At 36.4% G+C, this 24,177-nt stretch overlaps 1 protein-coding gene across 2 annotated transcripts in view; it reads right to left on the bottom strand.

Moving 5' to 3' along the window:
* EYS (eyes shut homolog) overlaps nucleotides 1–24,177 on the bottom strand; it is a 1,018,924-nt gene that overhangs the window by 741,453 nt on the left and 253,294 nt on the right. For both annotated transcript variants that reach the window (XM_030007184.2, XM_030007189.2), the window contains exon 12: nucleotides 21,842–21,946. In XM_030007184.2, the coding sequence (XP_029863044.1) occupies nucleotides 21,842–21,946 (105 nt within the window). The remainder of the gene's footprint in view (nucleotides 1–21,841; nucleotides 21,947–24,177) is intronic.

The following is a 24,177-nucleotide window of genomic DNA, read 5'->3' as shown; positions in this document are numbered from 1 at the left end:
TGAAATGTCCTTTCAAAAATGTATGTAGCACCCAGTTGTAAGGAAATGCTGGAGCACTAAGTTATTTTAGCTTTTTCATCATGGCTAGTTAACAGCTTGATTCATCAGTTCATGTGCAGGACACCATAAAGCAGAATGGAAATACATTTATTTTAAACTGGTCTTAATAAGGGTAAGCACCAAACCACACAACTAAAACCCATAAAAATTAGAATTTTGGGGGAGTTTCATGGTTTTCCTCATTGTATTTCTATTTTCAGGCATTTTATTTTTGCAGAGAGCATGCACCTATATTATAACTCATTATAAGTATGTTTGTTATGTTTATTGGCTATACTTATTAAAAGGAAGTATATGGAATTGATACAGGTATGAGGAACAATCACTTGAATGACAATAAAGCTTTTATAGTCAGGCTCTTCTGTCTGCCATTTAGACAAAAAGAAACAACTTCCACTATATTTACCAGTAAAACTGAATGACAAGACAGAGCCTTCCAAGGAAATGAGAGAGGGTGTTCTAGGGCAACAAGGCTACAGAAATAGAAACAGTTCTGTCTGCAAGCTGCAAACAATATAGAATTCAACTGATTTTAAATGTTATAAGGTGAGTTGATCTTTCCTGCTAATACACGGAAACTTCTGACCTGCATCTAGTTGGTATACTCATCCACTGAGCCTGTTACATTCCCCTTAACGCAGAGAAACCCTAGTACAGCAACGTTATCTGGCTCATAGCCTTATATTTATTTATAAAAATATTTTGCCCTCAATTGTTATTATTACTTTGAAATGTTTAAAAAAGTAAAAATTTAAAAAATAATAATGAAGAAAATAGAGTGACAGAAACTTGAGAGACATGTAGAGCTAGTTATGTGACACAAGATACTGCATGTGTCTAGAGATGTCCTAAATAAGGAATTTTGGGTGTTCCTCTTGGCAATAACTTCCTAATTAGAAAAAAAATCAGTTTAAACATTTAAATTAAAGAGAAGATTACTGGCAGAGAGGGAGGAAAAGGACCTCAGTAAAAGGGATCCAATTAGATGTGTTAGACTGATGGAGACAAAAACTCTAACGAAGCTGTCACACCCATAGGTGGCTACTAAAACAATGCATTTGACAAACTGCTATTTTATGTAGTTCCAGAACTCTGTGCACCTGATTTGTTGCCAAAGATTGTCAGAATATCCTGTTTCTGCTCTTGTTTGTTACTAAGGAGGAAAGTCAGTGTATTGGTTCCCTGGCTCTAGTACCTTTTCCAGTTGAACGTGTTTCCAGCGTTAGCATGCATCAGCTACACCACATCTACCTGCTGACGGCTGCACGCTCTTCTCTGATCTGAATCCTTCTCTGATTCCTCCCTCTGCTCTCTGGAGAGCTCACGTAACATCACTTCAGTCAGCTCTGCACCCCAGGCTTTACAGGTAGCATTCACGCTCCCCACTTCTCCCAGACCTCTTTCCTCAATTGTTCTGTACTGTTTCTCCAGACAAGTGCTCACTTTTTGAGGATGCATGGTACACATTTACTTCCATCATTTTCTCAGGGGTAGCATTTAATTTCTAACTTTCAATCATTTCATCAAAACAGCCTAAATATTGTTGAAAAAGCTTGACTTCAGCTTCCAAGATGCAGACTCAGAAGATGCAATACATATTTCCCAAAACATGAAGACTATGATTTATCATGGAAATACAATCAGAGATTGTAGGTTATGAAAGAAAATGAAGCACCATGGCAACACCACTTTTTTGTTTGTTTTAGGCTAAAAGGCATTTTTCTTCCAAACCAAATTTTTTTCTATTAAAATGTTTTTTTTTCCCCCAGAAAAAGAAATACACAGAAACTGAATGCAGTTTGACAGCCAAGGCAACATTTTAGCATTCTGATATTCTTCAGTGCTTCCAAAGCTAGCAGTTCATAAAGTATGCTCTTTTTCAAAGCTATACTCACCTTGGAAAATACACGATTCACTGTAAACAACCAACAAAGTACATATTGTTTCAGCAGAGTCAAGATTTTACCTTGGCTTTCTGGAGTCCTTCTAATAAGATCCCACTTCTGTAGGTACACCCAGTTGTTGAACACTGTTATTCTATTTTTTTCCCATATAAATACATATTGCAATAAAACCAGTTACCTACAACACAAAAAAAATCCCAACACTTAGGAGCACTATTGTGTTACGTGGTCTTTTGTGACCAAGCAGCCTCCTTCTAATATTACTAGGGCTGGTGGTATTTTGGGGGAGCAGGAAGGAGGAGGGAAACACGTATTACAGAATAGTGATAATCTTAATTATTTTCTGGGCTATTCTTTTGGAGCAATACTTTGAGAAAACCAGACTTTTAAATAGTCTTCAAGTGCCTCAGAGTATAGAAGTGAAAAGCTGTTAAGACCTTTCTGACTTGTCATATTAATTTGAAAATCAGCTAAACCACATGGTATTTTAGATGTAAAGAATAAAAAAGTCTAAATACCAGTTTCAACATGACAGCAGGTACTTCCTCAAGAAACCTAATTAACTCACTCATAATATTCCTTCCACTGCTTTTAGGATTGTTCTTCTGGAGGCATCTCATGTGCATTTCACTGAGTAATCAAGTTTGGGTGGTAATGACTGGTCTTTTGATGATTTGAAATACTTTAATTCTTCCATAGAAAATGAATAATTGGAAGACATTTAGTATAACTAATGATTTCTGTGGATTTCATTAGAATAAATAATTATTTGATTCATCACATGCACAGCTAGCAACTGCGATTATCTGATCAATACACTTTCATAAATGACAGCAACATTATAGACATTGGCACTTTTTGCTGATATTCATTCAGATGTCCTGAAAACCAGCTGCCTCTATAAAAGGCAACAAGATAGCTAGTGTATTCAACTTAGTACATGTCCTGATAGCCTATCTTTTCTATTAAGTATAAATCATCCTGAAATGTAAGATTATTCTATTTTTTTCCTCTAAAATCTAATAAAGCTTTTTATGAAATGGCAAGTCTCATTATTTCTTGAAAGTCTTGGCTATTAATTTCTCCTTTCAAAGCAATATAATATTTCGTATGCTAGAATGTATACAAATCTGTTGGTTTTAACTTGTTGAAAAGTTTTATCTTCCTTAAAAATTTGTCAGATAATTAAAATTAGAAAATCAAGGCTAAGAAATAATCTTAAACATTTAAATAGTTCATTACGATTATCCTGATATCTTTGTAAAATAAACTTTATGTGATGATGTTCTTTATGAAGTAAACTGTATGTAAAGATGTTTTTTGCATGCATGCATGAAAAAAGCCCATTAAATTCACTGACTAATTTCAAATTCCAAAAAATCACAAGTCTAAAAGTGCTATTTTGATATATTCCAGGAAAGTGAAAGTTGAGTTCTGATGCTTCTATTGACTGAAAAGCTTTACTATTAGATCTCCTCTTCTAACACAGCAGAGATTTAATGAGGGATTTCGGCCTTCATGTGGCTAAAATTAGGCGTGCCATCTTAAATGTCGAAAAATTACAGTCTATGATAAGGATGTTATAATATCCAAATATGCAAATCCTGCTATCAGTCTTTCAGCTCTTAGTGATACAGGATGTTATCTGTCCGATGTTTCTCTATCTTACATATGTTGTTTAATTCCAAGCGAAAAGGGGGGGGGGAAGAGAAACATACTTCATAAATATACCTTTCCAACATCTGTTCTTAAAAAAAAGACAACTAACTCAGAGATGTGAGAGAAAAGACCAAAATTTGGATAATTAACAACCAAGAATGGGATTTGTGTTACTAACCATAAATATTTACAGTGCAGATTTACATCATACAGCTGATCTAATCTTCCTAATAACTATTACATCAGTGGTGAAAAAATAAAGGCATTTCTGGATTGTGAATCATCACTTGGTAAACATTTAAAACGTTATGTGAAATGAGTCCTAAAAGTTTTAATTTCTTTCCATTGGCCAGATAAGATTTTAAGGTGTGCTGTGAATATATAGATTGGACTCCTGAATCTTTGTCTATCCCAGGTAAAAAAGTCAAACCAGTTGCTGGCAAGTGTCTTTCTTCTCATGCTTAACGTAGAGCTAGAAATTGCAGGACTAGCTCAAAAGAGCTGGATGGCTAATTTTTTGGTGGCAGTTACAGCATAAAGGATTAAACTTCTGCCTCAGTCCTCATCAAGTCACGTCTTTAATCCTCTGGCTACAGTAGCTAAGAGCGTAGATATTGTATTGTAAAAGTTTTGACCCAGAGCGGAAAGGAGGGAGGAAGGAATAAGCAAGTCTTTTGTTTGAGATTTATTTTTTGATTGGGCTATATATGAGCCAAAGGAAATTGCTTATGAAATCTAAGCATGCCTTTTTCCACAAAGAAGAATTTCTAAAATACAAGAACTGCTTTTGCTAACAGCTGACTAATGCATGTGGCAGACTAAGATAACTGAGTATGCAATGGCAAACGATTAGGATGTTTGTGAAGAAGGAATTGAAAATCTCTTGGAATGAAATAAAGCATAACATAAGCATAAGAATGAGAAAAACTGATGTATTTTGAAGAGTTAAGCCTCCACTAATGGGGAATTCTAAAAGATCTAATATACAACAAGGACAAGCATTAAAGATTTTATAAATAATACTTTCCCCAAATAATGTGCCAGTTACAGCAAGGACAGTTTAGACTTCCATGTTTCGCCAAGATAAATAAATCCTGGCACTAACTATGAATGTACTATCTAATTAAAGAGATCAGAATAGAATTTTACTTTCAGGCAGACACCTTCAGTTCCTGGGTGACTTCAGTAATAAAGAATTAAGCTCTCAAGATGAAATTCACAGATTGTAAATGGCCAATGAAAGCCCCCCCACCCCCAATCCCAAATCTCCTTTTATTCATGGTAGATAAAGGGTTTTAGATGAATTTATGGGTTTTTGTTTTTTTGTTTTTTTTTTTTTTTTTGTACTGTGACCGTATATCCTAGAAAGCAGCTGTTGGTAATGACCATTAGGAGAAAATAAAACAAAACCCAAAACAATAAAAGAAGCCATCACTAATGTACATGTCTAGTAGCTGAATGAACACGATTATCGTCATGCGCTGCTACAATATTTTTTGTGGCAACTTCATTTGAAACATTCATATTGACACTGTGGACATTACTGAGGGGATTGCTACTCCTAGAATTAACCTAGCAAGGAAAAGCACAGATTTTTAGCAGTTTTTTGCATTTCTGTCCCAAGTGAACTGTATTGCAGGACTGTATAAAAGAACTGGCTGAGAAGGTGACTTTTAGTATAACTAGAGATGTAAAACAAAACAAAACAAAATAAAACAAAAAAAAGAGCTAAATTAAATTTAAGTTAGTTAAAGTAATGTTGCACTGGATTTGATACATTATTAAAACTTGTGAGAAAGGATGAGGAAGTGAGAGAGATGCTATGTTTAATCTGATCTAAATTTAGGAAGATTTGGACAAAATATCACGTAAATTTTGGAGAAGAAAATTCAGGCATATAAAGGCTTGAGATTAAAGAAAAGCTATGTATTTCAAAGCATTCCTTAAGGCCCAATTTGCCTGAGCTAGGCCATACTTAAATTTATTTTTTTTTAAATCTCAAAGACATAGTAATAAATGTAACTCATAAATTATAACTCATTTACTAGGAAAAAGCCACAGTAGATTTTTTTTACCACTGAAAAACAGAGGGAGATTTGCCACTATGCTAAATTTTTTAGAAATGTGTTAAATATTGCCCATTACAGATGTCATATTCTTTCAAGTATTGTAACAACAGACACCCCCATGTGGTCTTCCATATGCAGCTACTGAACCAGTACAAGCTCCTCTCTCCCCAGTCCCCAAAAGAAGGGTTGTATTGGATCAATACAGAAAATTAAAAGAGAAAACAAATTGCTTCTGAATCTAAAGGCCAGAGAACCAATGTAACCCACTTTCATTGTTGTCAGCTGGAATTATATGTGAATGCCTAAGACCCTACATCATTTTGGCTTATTGAACAGAAAAACCTGTTAAAATCATGTGTTCATATATATTGTGTTTCATGTCTGAAAGAAAAGGAAAGTGAAATATTAAGTAACAATCCTTAATATTAAAACCAAACAGAATTTCAGCCTGTTTACATTAGTCACCTAACTGGAACTGGTTTGCTTCAGACCTGCAACTTTATACATACAACAACCACTGAAGTTAATAGGCAGGATTTTTTCTCCCATAGACACTTAAAGAATTTAGGTAAATACAGGGATGTTTGTGGCAGAGGTGTATGCTCAGTCACCTCTTTATTATTCACAAATAATTTGCAAAACATAAAATTACGAAGAAAAAGTACAAAAGGGAAATACATTAAAATCTCATTTAGTTAAAACCCTTGTATCAGATTATACAGCTACTGCCTTAAATTCCACGTCCTGAAAGAAGCAGCTCTTTTTCACAGGATTTCAGAGCTATTCAACAGATTTTAGATTATAGATAGAAATTTCTTGCAGATTTGAGTACTGCACTACAAGAATGAAAATAAGTTTAAGATGTGTTCAATTTTCTGAGTTAAATGAGAATAAGGGGAACAAAAGTTTCCAAAAAAGCTAGCTGTAGCTAGTGATGCTAATCTCCCAGTGTTCAGTTCATAGTTAATACGATTCTTACTAGCAAGATTTTGGCAAAACAGGCACAATAAATCAAAATCATTAGGTCCTTCAGAAACAAAGAAAAACTTCTTAGTACTTGATACTAGAAGAAAAATCCATATTCAGTATGAATCACACTGACCATGTTTTTCTTTGGTTTGTGTTTTTTACAGCTTTGGTTTGAAATAGGATCTTTACATTCTAACTGAGATATTCCGTGACAAAATACTGACATAACAATTGTAGTTTAAAGTATTATTTGTACCTTATTTGTATCCTAGACTAATTTTCCATCTGAAGACAGAGTATAATTCTGTCATGGGCTTCTTATTCTGGAAAAAATGAAACAAACCTTTTAATAATCTTACTTAATTCATTCTTTTCCTTTAATCTTCCTTGGAAGCTATGGCTATGTACCTTTACCACAGCAGTGGATAAAGGCAATCCTCCTTTCAATCTGAAGAGTACTTAGAGTCCTTGTTTTACAGCAGTGGTGCACAGGAATGAAATGAGTATAAAATCTTACAAACAGGAGAAACTCTAAGAAAGAGACCCTCTCTCTCTCTGGAGACTGTGGGTGACCATGGGTGGCAAATTAGATATGAGTTTGCAGTGCAATATGACAGAAGAAAAGTCAATGTGATTCAGTAAAGGTAATAAGTCCTGGAGGATGAAGACAGTTATCCAGTTCACATGGTATCACATCCAAACATGCCATTCTATTGCATGTACCATGGCACCAAAGAAGTTGTTAATATAAAGGCTTGAGAAGATAATTTGTGTTGAAAGACTGAAGTAAAAAAAGGGACCTAGAAAGATTTAGGTGGGTGAAAGAAATAATTATTCGCTGATAACTTCCTACATATACCCGAAGAATGGAAATGACTGTTGTACTATTGGAGATATAGGCAACAGCGGAGCTAATTTTATATCAAAGCATACAAGAATATATAACAAATCTGTCTAACTAAAATGTGCATTGATCAATGGTAATATATTACTGCTTTTAGTAATCTTTAGTATATTGTTGCATCTCATTTTAAGGAATGAGAACAGGGAGGAAAAGATATGGTAACGTGGTTGGTTAAGGCCAGTGGGCAGCTGAGCCCAAAACAGCCGCTCGCTCACTCCCCCGCAGTGGGATGAGGGAGAGAACTGGAAGGGCAAAAGCAAGAAAAACCCATGGGTTGAGACAAAGACAGTTTAACAGGTAAAGCAAAAGCAAAGCAAACCCAGGAATCCATTCCGCACTTCCCCTGGGCAGGCGGGTGTTCAGCCCTCTCCAGGACAGCAGGGCTCCAGCACGCCGAACGGTCCCTTGGGAAGACAAACGCCATCACTCCCAACGTCCCCCCTGCCTCCTTCTTCCCCCAGCTTTACACGCCGAGCAGGACGTCCTCTGGGGTGGGATGTCCCTGGGGTCGGTCGGGGTCAGCTGTCCCGGCTGTGTCCCCTCCCGACTCCTTGTGCCCCCCCAGCCTCCTCGCTGGTGGGGTGGGGGGAGAAGCAGAACAGCCCTGGGCTCTGGGCAAGCACTGCTCAGCAGTGACTGAAACACTGATGGGTTATCAGCACTGTTTCCAGCACAAATCCAAACCACTACACCACACGAGGTGTGATAAAGAACATTAACTCCATCCCAGCCAAAACCAATACAGACAAAAAACAATGTAAATGTTTGTTTTGGGTGGCAGGGAAGTTAATTCCATGAGAAGGAAGTTAAATGGACTTGCTTGAAAAAAAGAAACTTGAATTGGACCCAGAAGTCAAAAGAACGACACTTTTTAACTAAATCCCAGTTAGCAAAGCTGAATAATTCTGTTGGGATTACATGCAATCTGTACTGTGCCCTGTTTCTCTGTTGACTGATGTACAGACTCCCCATCATGCTGTTAGAAACATGCTTTTTATTCTCTAGAAGTCCAGCTGACACAGGCTGTTACAAGCTTGAGGAAGCAAGTTGCAGAGTCCTCTCAGGGACTACTTGCAGATGGGTTGTGCGCTGGATTCCTGCCTGGGCAGTAGAAAGAATAACCAGATAGCCAATTTCCTATCTAACCACAGTTTATGCAAAATAGGCTGGAGAGAATAACCGTGCCTAGTTACGATGACGGACTACAAGTCCAAACAGATCTTCTGCACTGCTAAGTGCAGTTAATTTTTCATTGTGTGACAGTGTCCAACAACGATAAATTTACCACTCAAAGTTGGTCTGCAAGGATATGAAATACCTTTTCCCAGCCCTGTCACCAATTTCAAGTCATAGACACTTAAGAAATCAAAAAATGTGGCAGGGCTGCATTGTCATATGGGAGTATAAGTATTGTAATAAAAGAAGGCATAGAAGTGATGCAGAGCGATGACATATTTCATGAAGCACAACATGATTTATCCTCCAGGCCCCAGCAAATAAAAACATATTTTTCATTCAATTAAGAAAAAAAATATTAAGGAAGATAGACGAAAACTATGGGAAGGGTAAGTAAATAAGTTTGTGTAGAATTTAGTGAAAGAAACTTCTCATGAAGTTGCTTCCAATGAGAAAAATTCATCACCTATAGAAAATATAAAAGTCAGTGTGCTTGCTTTTTAAATATTTCCCTGAGAAAGTACATACAGGCCTTTTTCATCAACCTATGGTTTTGTTTGTGAAATCAAATAAATGTCCATAAGCAAGTTTGATTACTTACATTAACAGTCATAAATAGATATTAATCACAGGTAGTTAGAGAGATATTATATGTATATTTTACAAATAATTTTGCATTTATACAAATATGTTTTTTATTATTGATATGTAACTTGAATTTCTAGAGATCATATGAAATGTACAAACCCCAACTGAAACTATACATGTGACCAAGAATGTTTTAAGGCTATATTGAACGTTATTTAGGAAAAACATCAGTAAGACACTATGTCTTTAAAGTCAGTCTGCAACCAAATTAAAATATACCCAGGTAGATGGTGCATAGACCAACAGGTTGTCTAAGATGTACATGCTATTTAAGAAAATACATAATAAAGAGTAGTTGACATACCTGGTTCTCAAATTAAAGAAAAGTTGAAATCTGTCGTGGAAAAATCAATTAACCTTGTAGGGATCCCAATATAATCATGTAGATAATCATCAAAGTTGAGCATAACTAGTAGCATGGGCAAAGCTGCCCCTAGTCTGGGTACATAATGGTGTAGTAAACCCCAGTGAGCTGTGCAGGTGCTCTTTTCTTAAGAAACAGCTATGCCAAATTGATCACTGATAGCCTTTATTTTATTGCTAATTACATCAGCATTGTTTTATTGTCATTAAGGTGAACTGTGTAAATCTGGTCTAAGGGCTCTGTGGCTGTGTTTGGCCTGAGTACCTGACTTTGAGGACTGCTTATTAAGGCTGGATGCAACAACTGATGAATAATGTGGGCAGCCTAGACTGTAATTTGGCTGCAGCAAAACCATGCTATTAATTCGTTTGAATTTTTATTTTCAATTGTGGGAGGCATAACATATGCAGATAGTGTGCAGTTTGCCTCAAATATTGTTAGTGTACTTCAACAATTCGGGCAGTAGCTTTACTATTTCAGTCCTGAGTTATTCTTTAAAAAGGACTGCCAACTGTATTGAACTTAATAAAACTGTGTGGTAGCTTTTGTGAGGTTTCATTTTATTGAACTTTTTAATGGTGCCTTATTACAGCTTATTTTCACTGTCATATAGGGACTGCAATTCTGCCCTTATCGTCCTGCTGCACATAACTTCCCTCATATTATTTCTTTGATCATTCACATTTAGTTATAATACATACACATTTTCCACTTGTCCTTTTCAGATCCAGTCAGTGGATTAAAGCAAAAAACTGTGCTTTATTAAAGTAGATGAACCCTTTTTGGAACCTTAAAGGTATAATGAGAATAACAGAGAAGAAAACTGTGTGAATCAAAAAAAAAACATCCCCAAAATTCAGTTGTAAAGATGGAAGAAAGGCATCAGAATAAGGCTAAGGAGACCTCTGTCCTCTTTTATTGCAGTGTCTCTAGTCATAGAGAAAATCACTTCAGCTGAGATTCATCTCATCTCATTTACCTTCAGCTGTCTAAAACTTAGTTTTCTAGACCTAAGCTTTCTTAGTTTAAGCTCTGGTACAAGGGACTGGTACCTCTAGCAAAATACTCATCCCACCTGTATCCCTCTACAACTACAAAATAGGGAAAGCAACTCTTAATACATCCAACGATTTCCTGTTTTGTTCACAATAACGATGATTGCACTTAAAAACAAACCAACCAAACAAAACCTATTGAACTTTCTGGCTCAGATTAATGCCTATGCTACTGTAAAATGAAAACACATACATAAAGCACATTGTATAATTGTCCCTAATATAAATCAGGCATCACAGACACTATTATAATACAAATAAAGAAAAACCTTCTATCATGTATTTCACCTGACTTTTTTGTATGGATAAAATAGAAATATCTATGCATTGAAATAACATACAATGAAAGTGATGAGTAGCATGAGAGTAATGCAGAAATGGTTTTTGAAACTCTGAGAAGAGAGGTTGTCATGGAAACAGCCAGGTTAGAAATCTTTTTGTTGCTACAATTTTATTTAGCTGCTGCTTAGTCATTATGTTATTTTAATAAATTAATCTTCCTCAAGTCATTCGTGATTTTATTTTTCTCAAAACAAGATGCTACGTTAAGAACTTTTCAGATGCAAGGCAATGAATAATGGCATATTCATCTATACTGAAACATACAAAAATGAAAACTTCCGTCTCACTCCTACACTCATCTAGCTGAAAGATTAAAAGAGAAAGGTGAATAAGAGTTAGTCACTCTCTCCATAAAAGGCTATCATGGCATTCTAGACAATGTTACCTAGAGTGAACTAAAGGAAGAAGAAAACATGTATAAACAGTCCCCTCAAACTTGAAAGGCTTCAATTATTTATTCTATATGAATGTAACATGTGAACTGAAAAGATCAGCTAACAGAGCTCATCTATAAAAGCAAAAAAAAAAAAAAGGTTTAAAATGAAAACAAGTAAACAAAATAAGTACCATGTTAATCAGAAAAGGAACACAAATACTCAGGTGACAAAGAAAAAAAAAGTTTGCTAACTAGCCTGCCTGCAAGAAACAGAAGTTTAATTAGTCTGTATGAGCATAGCTGCAACAAGTAAGAGTTTCTAAATATTAATTATCATCAAACAAAAGAAGTGTTAAATACCACGGGAGAAGAATGGAAAGGGCAACAAGTGACACAACTTCAGAAAACAACCTGAAGCAATGAATATAAAACAAACTTAAAAGCAAAAAAAATTAATAGCATCTCAATGAGGAATATAAATTGTCAAAATGACAAAAAACATGAGGGACAAACAAAAACAATCTGAAGACTGAGCCACATAAAAGGACGAGAATGTACAATGAAGCTACAGGGCAGTAAAATATACAGGCAATGAATCCAAGGGTTTTGAAAGTGTGCATGTTATTTTTTGGAACAAGAGCAGATCTAACACTCTCCACCGACATTTTTTTTCCTGCTAAAAATTCACTGATAGCTAAAATGCTTTGTGGACACATTAATCTTAACAAATCTTGGAGTACAATATAGGTTCAAATACTGTCCTTTAGGGCTTCCTCGTCAGTTGTGTGCCCTTCAGTTTTCTTGACAGACGATGTGAAGAATTACAGTCACTCTGTATTGAGCCAACACCATGTTAGCTTCAATATCACATATTACATCAAATATCATATACTAGCTGCATATATATCATCACTGAACTTCCCTCTGCCATTCCTTCTGTTGAAGAAGATGGCATTATGTCACACTTTTATTAGACTGAATTCAGAATACAAATTAATCAATACTGATCAGTCCTTATGTTTCTGATGAAAAAGATCACATGGGGACAGTGAGTGATGGAAAGAGATGTACTGCTGGTGCCTATCATGTTTTCCTCAGTACTTTCATTTCTGGCTGGAGTTTTTCTCTGCTTCAGTGAAAGAGGCAGGAGTTTCTTCCTATAGAATTGATGGAAAACATCTTTCCAGAAGGTATTATTTAACAATGCAAGACTTCTTGCTGTGTTGGAACACAGATTTCAGACTCCTTGGAATTCCTTGCTTTTCCAGTGCCATCTTCCAGGCATATCTGCCATAGGCACAGCACTTGCCTCTGGCACAGTACTGTGCGGCAGGTTTATCTAGGGCCTTTCCACCCTGCTTATAGAGCTTATTGTTATGGTGCTTTCACCGTATTTCAAGAATGTGAAACGGAATTCCTCATGTTAGTTGTATCACTCACTAACCTGGATTTAAATATTTTAGAACTTTCTTGCTACAAACTTTGTCCTTAGGTGCAAGACATACTTGAGGAGGTTAAAATACTGAAGGTTCCTATTTTTACTTTTCTTTTTATTAAATCTGCTGATCCCCAAGACTGGTGCTTGTGGGTGTGTGGTGGGTTCACCTTGGATGGCTGCCAGACCCCCACCCAGCTGCTTTCTCACTCCCTCTCCTCGACAGGACAGAGGGAGAAAATAAGACAAAAAATCTTGTGGGTTGAGATAAAGACATGTGGAGATCACTTACCAGTGAGCATCACGGGCAAAACAGACTCAACTTGGAGAAAATGAATTTAATTTATTGCCAGTTGAAAATAGAGTAGGATGGTGAGAAACAGAGACAAAAGCTAAAATATCTTTCACCTACAGCCCCCCACCCCTTTTCCCAGCCTCAACTTCACGCTTTTATTCCTGACTCGTCTACCTCCTCCCACCAAATGGCGCAGGGGAATGGGGAATGGGGGTTGCAGACAGTCCATAACAGCTCCTCTCTGCAGCTCCTTCCCTCTCACACTTTCCCTGTTCCGGTGTGGGTCTTTTCCACAGGCTGCAGGCGTTTGGGATAAACCTGCTCCAGCACAGGTCCTCTCCAGGGCTGCAGTCCTTCAGGAAAAGGCTGCTCCTGCACGGGCTTCCTTGCCACAGGCCCCAGATCCTGTCAGGAACCTGCTCCAGCGTGGGCTCTCTATAGGCTGCGGCTTCCTTCAGGCACATCCCCCTGCTCCGGCGTGGGGTCCTCTCTCCCCGGGCTGCAGGTGGAGATCTGCTCCCCCGTGGACCTCCCTGGGCTGCAGGGGGACAGCCTGCCTCACCATGGTCTTCATCACCACAGGCTGCAGGGGAATCTCTGCTCCGGTGCCTGGAGCATCTCCTGCCCTCCTTCTGCACTGACCTGGGGGTCTGCAGGGCTGGTGCTCTCGCATATTTTTTCTGCACTGCTCTCTCTCACACACTTCCAAATAGCATTTTGCCCTTTCTTAAATAGGTTTTCCCCGAGGCACCACCACCTTGGCCCGGCAGTGGGTGGGTTGGAGCCGGCTGGAACCAGCTGTGTCCGGCACGGGGCAGCCCCGGACCCTCCTCACAGAGGCCATCTCTGCGGCCCCCTCACTGCCAAAAGCTTGCTATGGACACCCAATACACTTTGCCGAACCAAATCCTCTAAACCACTCCATCCTAGATACCTAACACATGATTAGTGAATTTGGTGTGCCTCCATTTTTTGTTTTAGCTTTTTCAGTGTGTGTCTAATGAGAAGTTCCAAAGTTATGACCTTTCCTCCATGAAGGCTGGAAATTTGCCTGCGCACAAGAAACTCATGTGCCTGGAGATGCCAGTCACACAGTGCCAATGTCGTCCAGTCTGTTCACAATGTTCCATATATCAAGTGGGAGGCAGAGATCACTTCTCCAGAAACTACTCTTTTAGAAAGGTTTAGGTAGAGAAACAGATACCTTTCAGAAAGATATACATATATAGACAACAGTATATAGATAGACAGATGGTGTTCACATGGTTTATTCTATGCCCCTGAAAAGAAAGCCCTGTAAAAGGATGCAGTCCTAACATTATAAAAAAATTCCCTTGAAGAAACTCACTGTTGATAATCATTCACCATAATCAACCAATACTGTTCATCAGCTAAATGGAAATACTATTATCTAAAATGCTGAAGTTCAAATATAATGCTTGTAAAACCTCTTGTATAAGATCATCACAACATACCAAAAGCCATACTAGCAGTAACCAGTCACTCGAGCTGTATTATTATAAAATTACTTCCCTCTTAAACACTTTCAAAAGATGGTTATGGTGTTCACCTGAAAGCCATGCATTTCTTCTACACAGAGAGAAAAGAAACTATGTAAAGATGTCATACCATATCTAAAGACATTGTCTGATTCCACTTTATCCACTTTATGTTACTCTTTGTCCTATTTCTTATCTTCAGATGAAAAAAAATTGTACTCTATCACAAAAGCAGAGTCCCACAAGAGTCCATTACATAAAGTAACCTCTACCTTTTGATGGATGAGGCTCTTACGTTGTGATACAAAATTAGACTATCGTACAGGGAAATAAAAAAGAAACCCACAAAAAAAAATTAAATCTGGTTACAACCAAACCCAAGCGATTAAAAGGCAGGAGTTTTCTCTAGTTATGTATTTTTAAAAGTTAAGACTCTAGTTATGTCAGTTTCCAGCAATGCTGAGATATATTTATGTGAATTAATGATCTGTATGATTAAATGACCTCATTTCATCCTATTTAGTGACAATATCTTATCAACAGCAGGATGGAGTACTGGAATAATTTCTAAGAAATATCTCAGCTTTACCATAGAGAATTTTAATAAATTGTTTTTAAAGCTGCTGAAAGAAGATTTGTCATATGAAAATAATAGGTTTTGTGTTAAAATTGACAACATGTTAAGACAATGAACTAATTGACAGTAACTATTAAAGCATAAGGTGTATTTCCACAAAATTAGCACATACAAGTTATATATATATATATTTTAGATTGCTAAATACATATAGTTCTTCTGATTTCTTAACAAGGAAGAGCAATCCTGCTTCTCAAGGATGAAGGAACTGTATATGTGAGTTTGAAAACTAAAACAGGTCATTTTTTGGTCATTTTAAGTGACTGTGTAGGATACAGAAGCATTTGGGGTAGATCTGGGTAGCTGTCTAGAGAGAAGGCATGCCTGAACTGGCACCAAGGATCCAGGTGAAGGCTAGAATTCAGAATTGGATGAGCAGAAGCCAGTGATCAGAAACCTCAGCATCGTTCTGCAGTTCATATTAGCAGAACCAATTCTTTGACTAGTGATATTAAATATACTGTGTAAAAATTCACTCTGGAGCAATGTAGAACTTACAGCAGATTTCCTAAATCAAAGTTCATTGCTTTAGCCCTCAGGCCATCCTTCCTTTTAGCTTTTATAGATGAAGAATTTCCTTACTGGTGTTCTCTTAGTTTCTTAAATGTGGGTTTTCTGGAATTAAAAAAGAGTTTGCTGTCATGTTTAACCCTACCAAGTCAGTTGCATTTTTGACACTGGATACATGGAATCCAGCATACTCTTCCCAAATTTGAAGTTTTCCAGAAGTAAGGGTTCTTTTCAAGTTTTTATGTGCTTCTCTATTACTCAGTATTGAATTCTCACCCACTATATTTAAATATTTCAGCAGTCTGTGGTCATCGTGTATTTATTCCAGCTACATCCTACTTTAAAAATATGTAAATATTCATTACAAATTATTGAAGGTCTTTGACTAGGAATGTCTATGCCATGACATTTAAAAAAAAAAATTTTGGTTTATTACAGCCCTAAATGTACTCTAAAGATAGAGAAATACAGACATATATAGTCAAAAAAGCATCCAAATTTTTGAAGTGTCTTTTCTTCACTTTTAAAATTGTCCTTATATCCCCCCAAGGTGCTTCTTCTAAGAATATATTGAACCTGTTTATCAGATGCTCAGTGGAAAACAATGAATGGATTTCACACAGTACAACACTATACATTACTAAAAAATTCAAATTACTAATGTGTTTTGGCATCATAAATAGCTAAAAGGTATCACCAAGGTTGTTCATCACAATTTACTAGTTTATGTTCACATGCACAGACTTATGAGTTCACCTAATTTCAATTTTATTTTTTTTTTTAAAGGATTGGAGATAAATATGATTTTGTATTTTTGTATGAAGGTTAAAACATGATTTGACAGAAGATGTATTGTATGAACTGCCAAAGAATGAAAGTAGTACGCTGGTATTTGTGTTACTGTTGTGACTGTAGAACTTTTTAGTGCATCAATGAATCCAAGTTAGGCTAATCTCTTGAGCCATGAGAAGGATTAATACTGAGGTTCAGCTAACAACAGCAAAGTTTTCAGAGGTAATCTAGTTACCTGGCATTTAGGTAGAGAAGACACAGCTACTCATATTTTAGAGAGAATGTCTTCTGCCCTTATGAGAATGAAATGTGAATCACTAAAGTAAAAACTCCATAAAAATAGTGAAAATTTAAAATTTCAGTAACAGGAAATTTTTGCCATAAAGATGGCAGAATTGTATCTCTAAAAATAAGAAGCTTATTTTAACAATTTTAAGTTATTCGTTACTGTAATGCCTTAAATCTATCAATGTATCTTATTTACGTAAATATTTTTATTTGATAAATTATTTTCCACAGCTATATTCAAATTTTTGTGATGTGTATCTTACTATTCTAAGGTTATTAAAAAAAATCATTATTTTGTTGTAGATAAATAAAAATTATTCTGACATTATTCATTGTTGTTTTAATGATCATATATAGCACAAACATTCCAGTAATTAGATTTTATTTTGGAAGGTTCCTATTGAAGTTTCCTATTGATTTATGCTTTATTTAGTAATGAAAGAAAGGAAGAAAATGCTTGCAATTTTGCATGGCATCAAGATCTCTTATTTTTATGACTGATGTAATTAAGTTTTTTTCACTAATATTCTATAGAGTAATTAAAAATGAGATAGCAGCATCATAAATGATTCAAAAATAGGAAAAATATTTCACAGGCTTAGTAAAAACTTTAATGCATCTGTTTTTAAAGCAATTTAAAAAATTTTTCTCAAAATGAAACAAAACCCCCAAACCTGGGCTCTTAGGGAAAAGTGCAGGTGCTGTGCTAAATTCAAATACTTCTGTCTTTTGAAATGTAATATAAACATATTTAATACAGTGAAGAACATCAGTATTGTAAGAATGTTCTCATTTTGGCTGCATCCAACTGTATGTGTTCAGTATTTTATATGTACTAATTACAGAAGTGTTCAGTGTTAGTGTGCCTTGGTTTCTATTAACACAGTGACTACTGGTGATAGAAAACACCTAACAGCTTTGGAATTTCCAGTGGAGAAAATACTGAGGTCTTCACACCTGCATTTATGACAATTCCTAAAAATAGAGACTGTCTTGGAAAGTTCATACAGACATAAGCATGGCAGACTGGAGGGTGGTCTGTTGGAGGATTGCCCTGGTAAAGCAGAGGTCCCAGTGTTCATTCTATGTGCATTTCCCACTTCAAACTCTTCTTTAAATAAAATAAAAATGGAAGACCACAAGTCCCAAGCAAAAGCAGTTTGATCAGTCTATAAATCTTCTCTGACAGTGGAATTCTAACTCCAGCCAACAGCAATGTGTTAGTAGCTCTGCACTTCTTAAATATAGTACTTTATAAAGACACAATATCTGAAAGAGCTTACTTCAGTATCAGAAGCAGTGTAAATATTAGCATAGCTTTCTTGTCGGGTTAATGAACCTTGCTTGTTAATCAGGCTAATTAGCTTGCTTTCTTCAGATTCAACCAAATGTCTACACCACACAGCACAGTGAAGAATCCAGCCTTTCATCCGTCATGTTCACATTCTCATTGGGGCAGTTATGCATTTCCAGATACAACTCTATGCATCAAGTGTAACCATGTGAACTTTTCAGAAAATGTATCTTAATAATAAAAATTCCTACTATTACATCCACTTTGCATAAAGAAACTGTATAAGATAAAAGAAGATACAAACCACTCTTTCCTTTCAAAACATATAGTTTTACTATTTATGCAGCATCTCTTCACTATTAAGCCATGCCAAGATCATTCATTAAGCTATCTTCACCCACTGCTAATACAAAACTCTTCAGGAGTCCTTCCAGATTTATTTTACCTTAGCATCGAGAGTTTCTGAAGGGAAAACTAAAAGGAAATTAATCCTTTTCTTTCTAAATTGTACATCAAGATAATTTATGCTCTCATATCCCCAGATAAATGGCATTACTGTTATGGCATAATTTGAAGACAAAAACTCATTAAATGTTAATGTTTATAACTCCTAACTATGATCGCCTTGAAATTTTTTAGTCAAAGTTAAAAACTAGTGCTCCTCACTTTTGACATGGCAGAGGTACTACTGACATATTTCTTGCCCAGCAAAGGTATCTTAAGCTGTATCTAGTAAAATAGAGTTACAATTCCTCGTAAAAAAATAATTCAAATAAAAATAGAAATAGAACCTCCAATGCATAGAGAGGAAAGCTCTTTATGTTCATTATTTGTAGCATATTCGATAGCATTGAAAGGTCTAATTTGGAAAGACATCACCACGCACCTAAAAATAAGATGCAGCCAGAGACTGTTTCAGACAACAGCAGGCAAAGCAGAAAAGTGGAAAGATAAGAGCCACCTACCTAATGAATAAAAATGTACTCCAAAGAAAAACAGGCAAACCCCATATTATTGGTGGTCTAGTCAGACTGACAGTTGCAGATACAAGTATTTTAATTTACAAGAGCTTGATCATTAGGGCATATCCAAATTATCTGTGCTCCCTTGTATTTTGTTATTGTATACATATGATTTATTAAATGTTTTTATTATTTATTTATTTACTGTTATTTGCTAAAAGCCAGCAACTACAGATCCTCTGATAAGCAAAACCTATTTTTTTTTTTTTTCCAGAAATCTAGTATGATACTGGTTGTCAGTGAAAGTATGGAGGCATAAATTGTCATTTTTCACTCAAGGATTAGCTCGAGTTACCTGTCTTAACTTTTGAAGTGCTGCTTTTGTTAGAACCAAGCTAGCAGTAAAAATATGCAGTAATGTAGTGACTTTTGTTTTCAGGCAATTTACAGACATTATCTATTTAATCACTGCAATATCTTTGTGAGATGGTTACATTTGTTTATCTACACCTTCACCTAGAGAATATGAACTGGGATATTAATTAATTTACCCAAGGGCACAAAGGGAATCTGTATCACATTTAGATTAAAATTCTCTTCTTTTCCGCTTATTGTTAGATATGCACATCACTACACAAATTTCCCCCTCTCTAATTCAGCTTGCCATTATATTAATAATGTAGCTGCAAATAGTAATACAGAAAGTCTTAACTCTTTTCAAAAATAACTGGTCATTTCTACAGATAACCTCTGGTTCACTGTGAGTTACTTGATCCTTTGACTGATGATGATGAAGAACCACTGCTATGCACAGCATTTTAGTAGAGTCAATAGAATGAAACTCAGTTTCCAGTGTATATATGTGTCTATTACATAAATCTCATTGTTCCAGATGAATACCTGGATTAACCTCAGAGACACAACACGAAAGAATGGATAGTTACAGACACTCAAACCTTACATGCACATGCACACCGAGAATGATAATAATTAATTGGATAAGGCCTGTCTACAGAGTGACTGACTTTTCTTTAAAGAAAGCAGCACAAATGACCTACTAAGACAACGTCATAACGATTTTATTTCCTTTCACTGACACCCATGCTGCTGTGTGAAAGAGATCTCCTTTCAGATCTGTGGAAGAAGGTGCAGGATGCTTCTGTCTAAGATCCACCCTATGTAAGGGTGTTAGCAAACACCGATGAGAGTTAAACATGGGATAGCAAAGCAGTGCATTCAATGTGAGAATCTCCACCTCAGAAGACCAAAGGAGACAATGCTTGTGTTAATGTTTAGCTACAGCCCTTATTCAGTAAAACACTTTGAACACATGCCTACATTTGTCCAAATAAAGCAACAAACATGAAAGCATCCTCTTACCTTCGAAGATGTAACTCAGTATTGTCTTCAGTTCCCAACTCAGCAGGATATGACCCTTAAGGCATTTAAGGATCTCTTGATATTAAGTACATTAAAGTCCTCTTAAAATCAGTTGCTTTGCTTGAGAGGGATGGTTGGAGACTTGTGTTTCAGTACTTCGACATTTCCAGGTTTTACTGATCACTATCACTTTCTCTTCTTAACACCCCAGTACTGTAAACCTTCTTAGAGTATGACTATAAAATTAGTTTTTCTGACCTTATTTTCCATAGTAACAATGAGATTATAAATGAACATGTCAAGAACAAATACCTGTTTAGAATTTATCAGTAATTTCTTATCCATATTTATGAATGAATTTACTAGTTGCTAAATCCCTACCCCAGCCTCCTTTGACCACAATGGTTATAAAAAATGGAGAGAAACTGCTCATCCTGGTCAAAGGATTTCTAAGGTCAGGAATTTCTAACCCACCCTTTTCTATGTTTTCTTAGTCAACATGCAGCAACATGCAAAATCCCAAATTATACAGTGTGTATATAATTAGCAAAGCAGAATCTTCAACATTGTATTTCTTTCTCCCTTTATTTTGCTGGGTCTTTTTACATTGTGTGCTTAGTTCAGTTGCCACGTGGCCTGATCCGTCTTAGAAGTCCCTTATATCCTGTACCATATCTTCCAGCATCATGCAGTATCTTGGATACTTAAGGGCACTTTGGATGTCACAAAGTTCCTCAGGCAGCCAGATTGAGGTCATACATACTTTAGAGCAGTGTTCAATTCTTTTAGGTGTGAGTAATGTGGCCAGCAGAACAGGATTCCAAAGGCTGGGATTTTGGATGTTTGCTCCGTTTCAACATGTTTTGCTGCCTAAACCCTACACTTTTTTGAAGGAATGTGTTGCTGTAAGGAGCTTATACAAATAGACACTAAATAATTGGAAATCTCCAGTTCTGTAGTATTTCTTTACCAATATGTTCCAGTACTACAAGTACTTTTTAATCTAAGTAATCTATTATTTATGAAAATTAGTCACAGACAAATTGTCATGGGCACTCACTGAGAAATTTTTTTTTTATATTAGTCTCAATGACTACCTCTGTACCTTTCAAAATGTAAGCAAAATGCTTTCACCATACAGGACTTTATAGCACCCAAGTAACAAAAGTAGAACTCACACACTGTTCCAAACTAGCAATTGTATAAAAACTATAAATGCTTACCAAGGGGGCAATTGCATTTGAAGCCATTTATGTCCTCTTCACAGGTTCCTCCATTCCAACAGGGTCTGTCTAGACACTCATTCATGTGAAAAGAACATGTTTCACCTGAAAGTTTAGATTAAAAAAAAAAAAAAAGACAAATGTGCTGACGTGTTCAAATCATAGAGACATATTTGTAATGAAAAAGGACTATGGGATTGTCACAGTCTACATGCTGACCCCACTGGCCAAGGTGCACTCACTGAGTACACAGGGATACTGATAGACATCTTGTGTGTCATGAATTTTTCTGCTTTCTTGGTTACGAGACAGTCCATTTTGACAGGCAATGTTGGAAGCATGACAATCAGGAAAACAGAAAGCTTTCCTACTGAGGATATGCATAATCCTGGAGCTTTTTTCCATTATACAAAATTACTATATTCAGGCAATTTTTGTTCAGTTGTGTCAATCATTTTCTTTCATTTCACTCACTGTCTCCTTTGAAAAAGAATGGCAAAGTATCTGCATATAAAAATCAGGCCAACACTAATTTACAGACAGTTGTGCGTAACAGTAGAGTTCAGCCTATGTTCTACAGAAAGTTGTTGGTACTATGATACTGGATATTTCTCTTTCTCCATGTAATACAAAAGAGGAGGATGACCAAGTCATTGAAGAATATTTAATGAGGCAAAATACAGATGAGAAGGAAAGAAATAATTAAAAGCAAAGGTAGGAAGTATAGTGAAATGTAGATTTGTAATCTACAATAGGGGTTACTTTGATTTGTAACAGGAAAAGCTATTTCCAGCCACAGGAATACAGAAGCAAATCATATGTTGCATACTTACAACAGGTCAGCAGTATACAAAGCATGGTGGGCTTTCTGTGAACTTCACAGAAGAAGATAAAACCCAAACGAATGCTGAAATTCCTCTGAATTCTTTGCACTGAGGAAAATATTTGGTCTCTTATCTGCAGCACACATACATACCCTCTCATACAATCACAGGAACCAAGACAGTCAGCTCTCAAAACCTGTATTTTGTGCATCTACTAGATATAAAAGGCCTTCGTTGGAGGAGCCCATAGCAGCACCAAGGTCCTCTTCCACCCATAAAATTATGACAGCGTGGCTCCTATTAGGATTTTTTCCTGCCTGTAAATATGCTGTGCATTTTCCATGGGACTTCAAGGTATCTGGATGAAAAGGGGGAGACACAAGCAGACACCAGGGACTGTTCAGGTAACTCAGTAAACTAAAAAGCTATCTGCCAGCAGCAGCTGCTGAGTGCTGCTTAGAGTGTGCTGTGGCACCAGTGAGGAATACAAGCAGTCAGGACTGGCCAAAATATAAATCCTTGTCTAAGTTCTTTTAATTTTTTACATTTTCTTTGAAGTGTTGATAAGGTAACAGCACTATGTGCAACCTTCCTGATCTAATTCTGATATTTTGCTTTCCTTATGTTTTCTAGTTCAGATCCATTTCCACAGTTAAGTCCCTGATTATGGTAGGTCTCTTTTGAGGAAGATAAATGGAAATGCATTGGCATCTGTTCTCTCCTTCTGCATAGACAAGTGGAGAGTAGCGCAAACGGAGTTTCCTCTAGGAGTAAATCATCTGGCCACAAGCCATGGGTAAGCTGCAGCATGTACAAGAAAAACCTCCTTGAAACAGATTCTTTCACCTCCCTTGAATTGTTGTGTACTCCTAATAAATAAAAGGTTAAAATAAAGCAAATGCAATTCTGACGGAAATAATGGAATCAGATCATCCTCATTTAGTCATGATATCCATGACATCTGAACTTCTTACTGCATTTTTGTGAAGATAGCTCTGTTTTCCTCTCAAATCTAAGGCAGCAAAGGTATCTTACTGAACTGGCTAGTACCATAATTTTAAGACATGGCTGTAACTACAATCCCTTGTGAACTGTTCTTATCCACCTCCTTTGATTTTCTTTTCTTTTTGGGATAGGAAATTTGGTGTGGCATTCAGCAGGAAAATGAGTCAACTATGTATAGGCTTCTGACTACAGATCAGTGCTTTAAAACTGAGCATTTAGGGTGAAATTTAGTTCCCTAAATGTCAGTATCTAATGCAATATAGGATATCCTGTATTCAGGCTCAAGAAAATAGTCCTTAGGGAATAGAAATGGACAATAAGCAGAAACAGTTGCAAAAGTTCTATAACAGTACCATAAATTGGTCATTCAGGCTGGAAATCCTGATGGGATGGTAGGAAATAAGAGAAAAGAACAAAGACACAGAGGGCAGCTGTCAGCTGAGGAGTATTTCCAAAAAGGAACAAAAAATAGCATGTACTGGCAAGGTGAACCCTTCAAGGAATTCA

The sequence above is a fragment of the Aquila chrysaetos genome, chromosome 2 (genome assembly GCF_900496995.4).
Source record: "Aquila chrysaetos chrysaetos chromosome 2, bAquChr1.4, whole genome shotgun sequence".
Taxonomy (NCBI): domain Eukaryota; kingdom Metazoa; phylum Chordata; class Aves; order Accipitriformes; family Accipitridae; genus Aquila; species Aquila chrysaetos.
The sequence above is the reverse complement of the archived record's forward strand: the minus strand, read 5'-3'. Positions and strand labels throughout refer to the sequence as shown.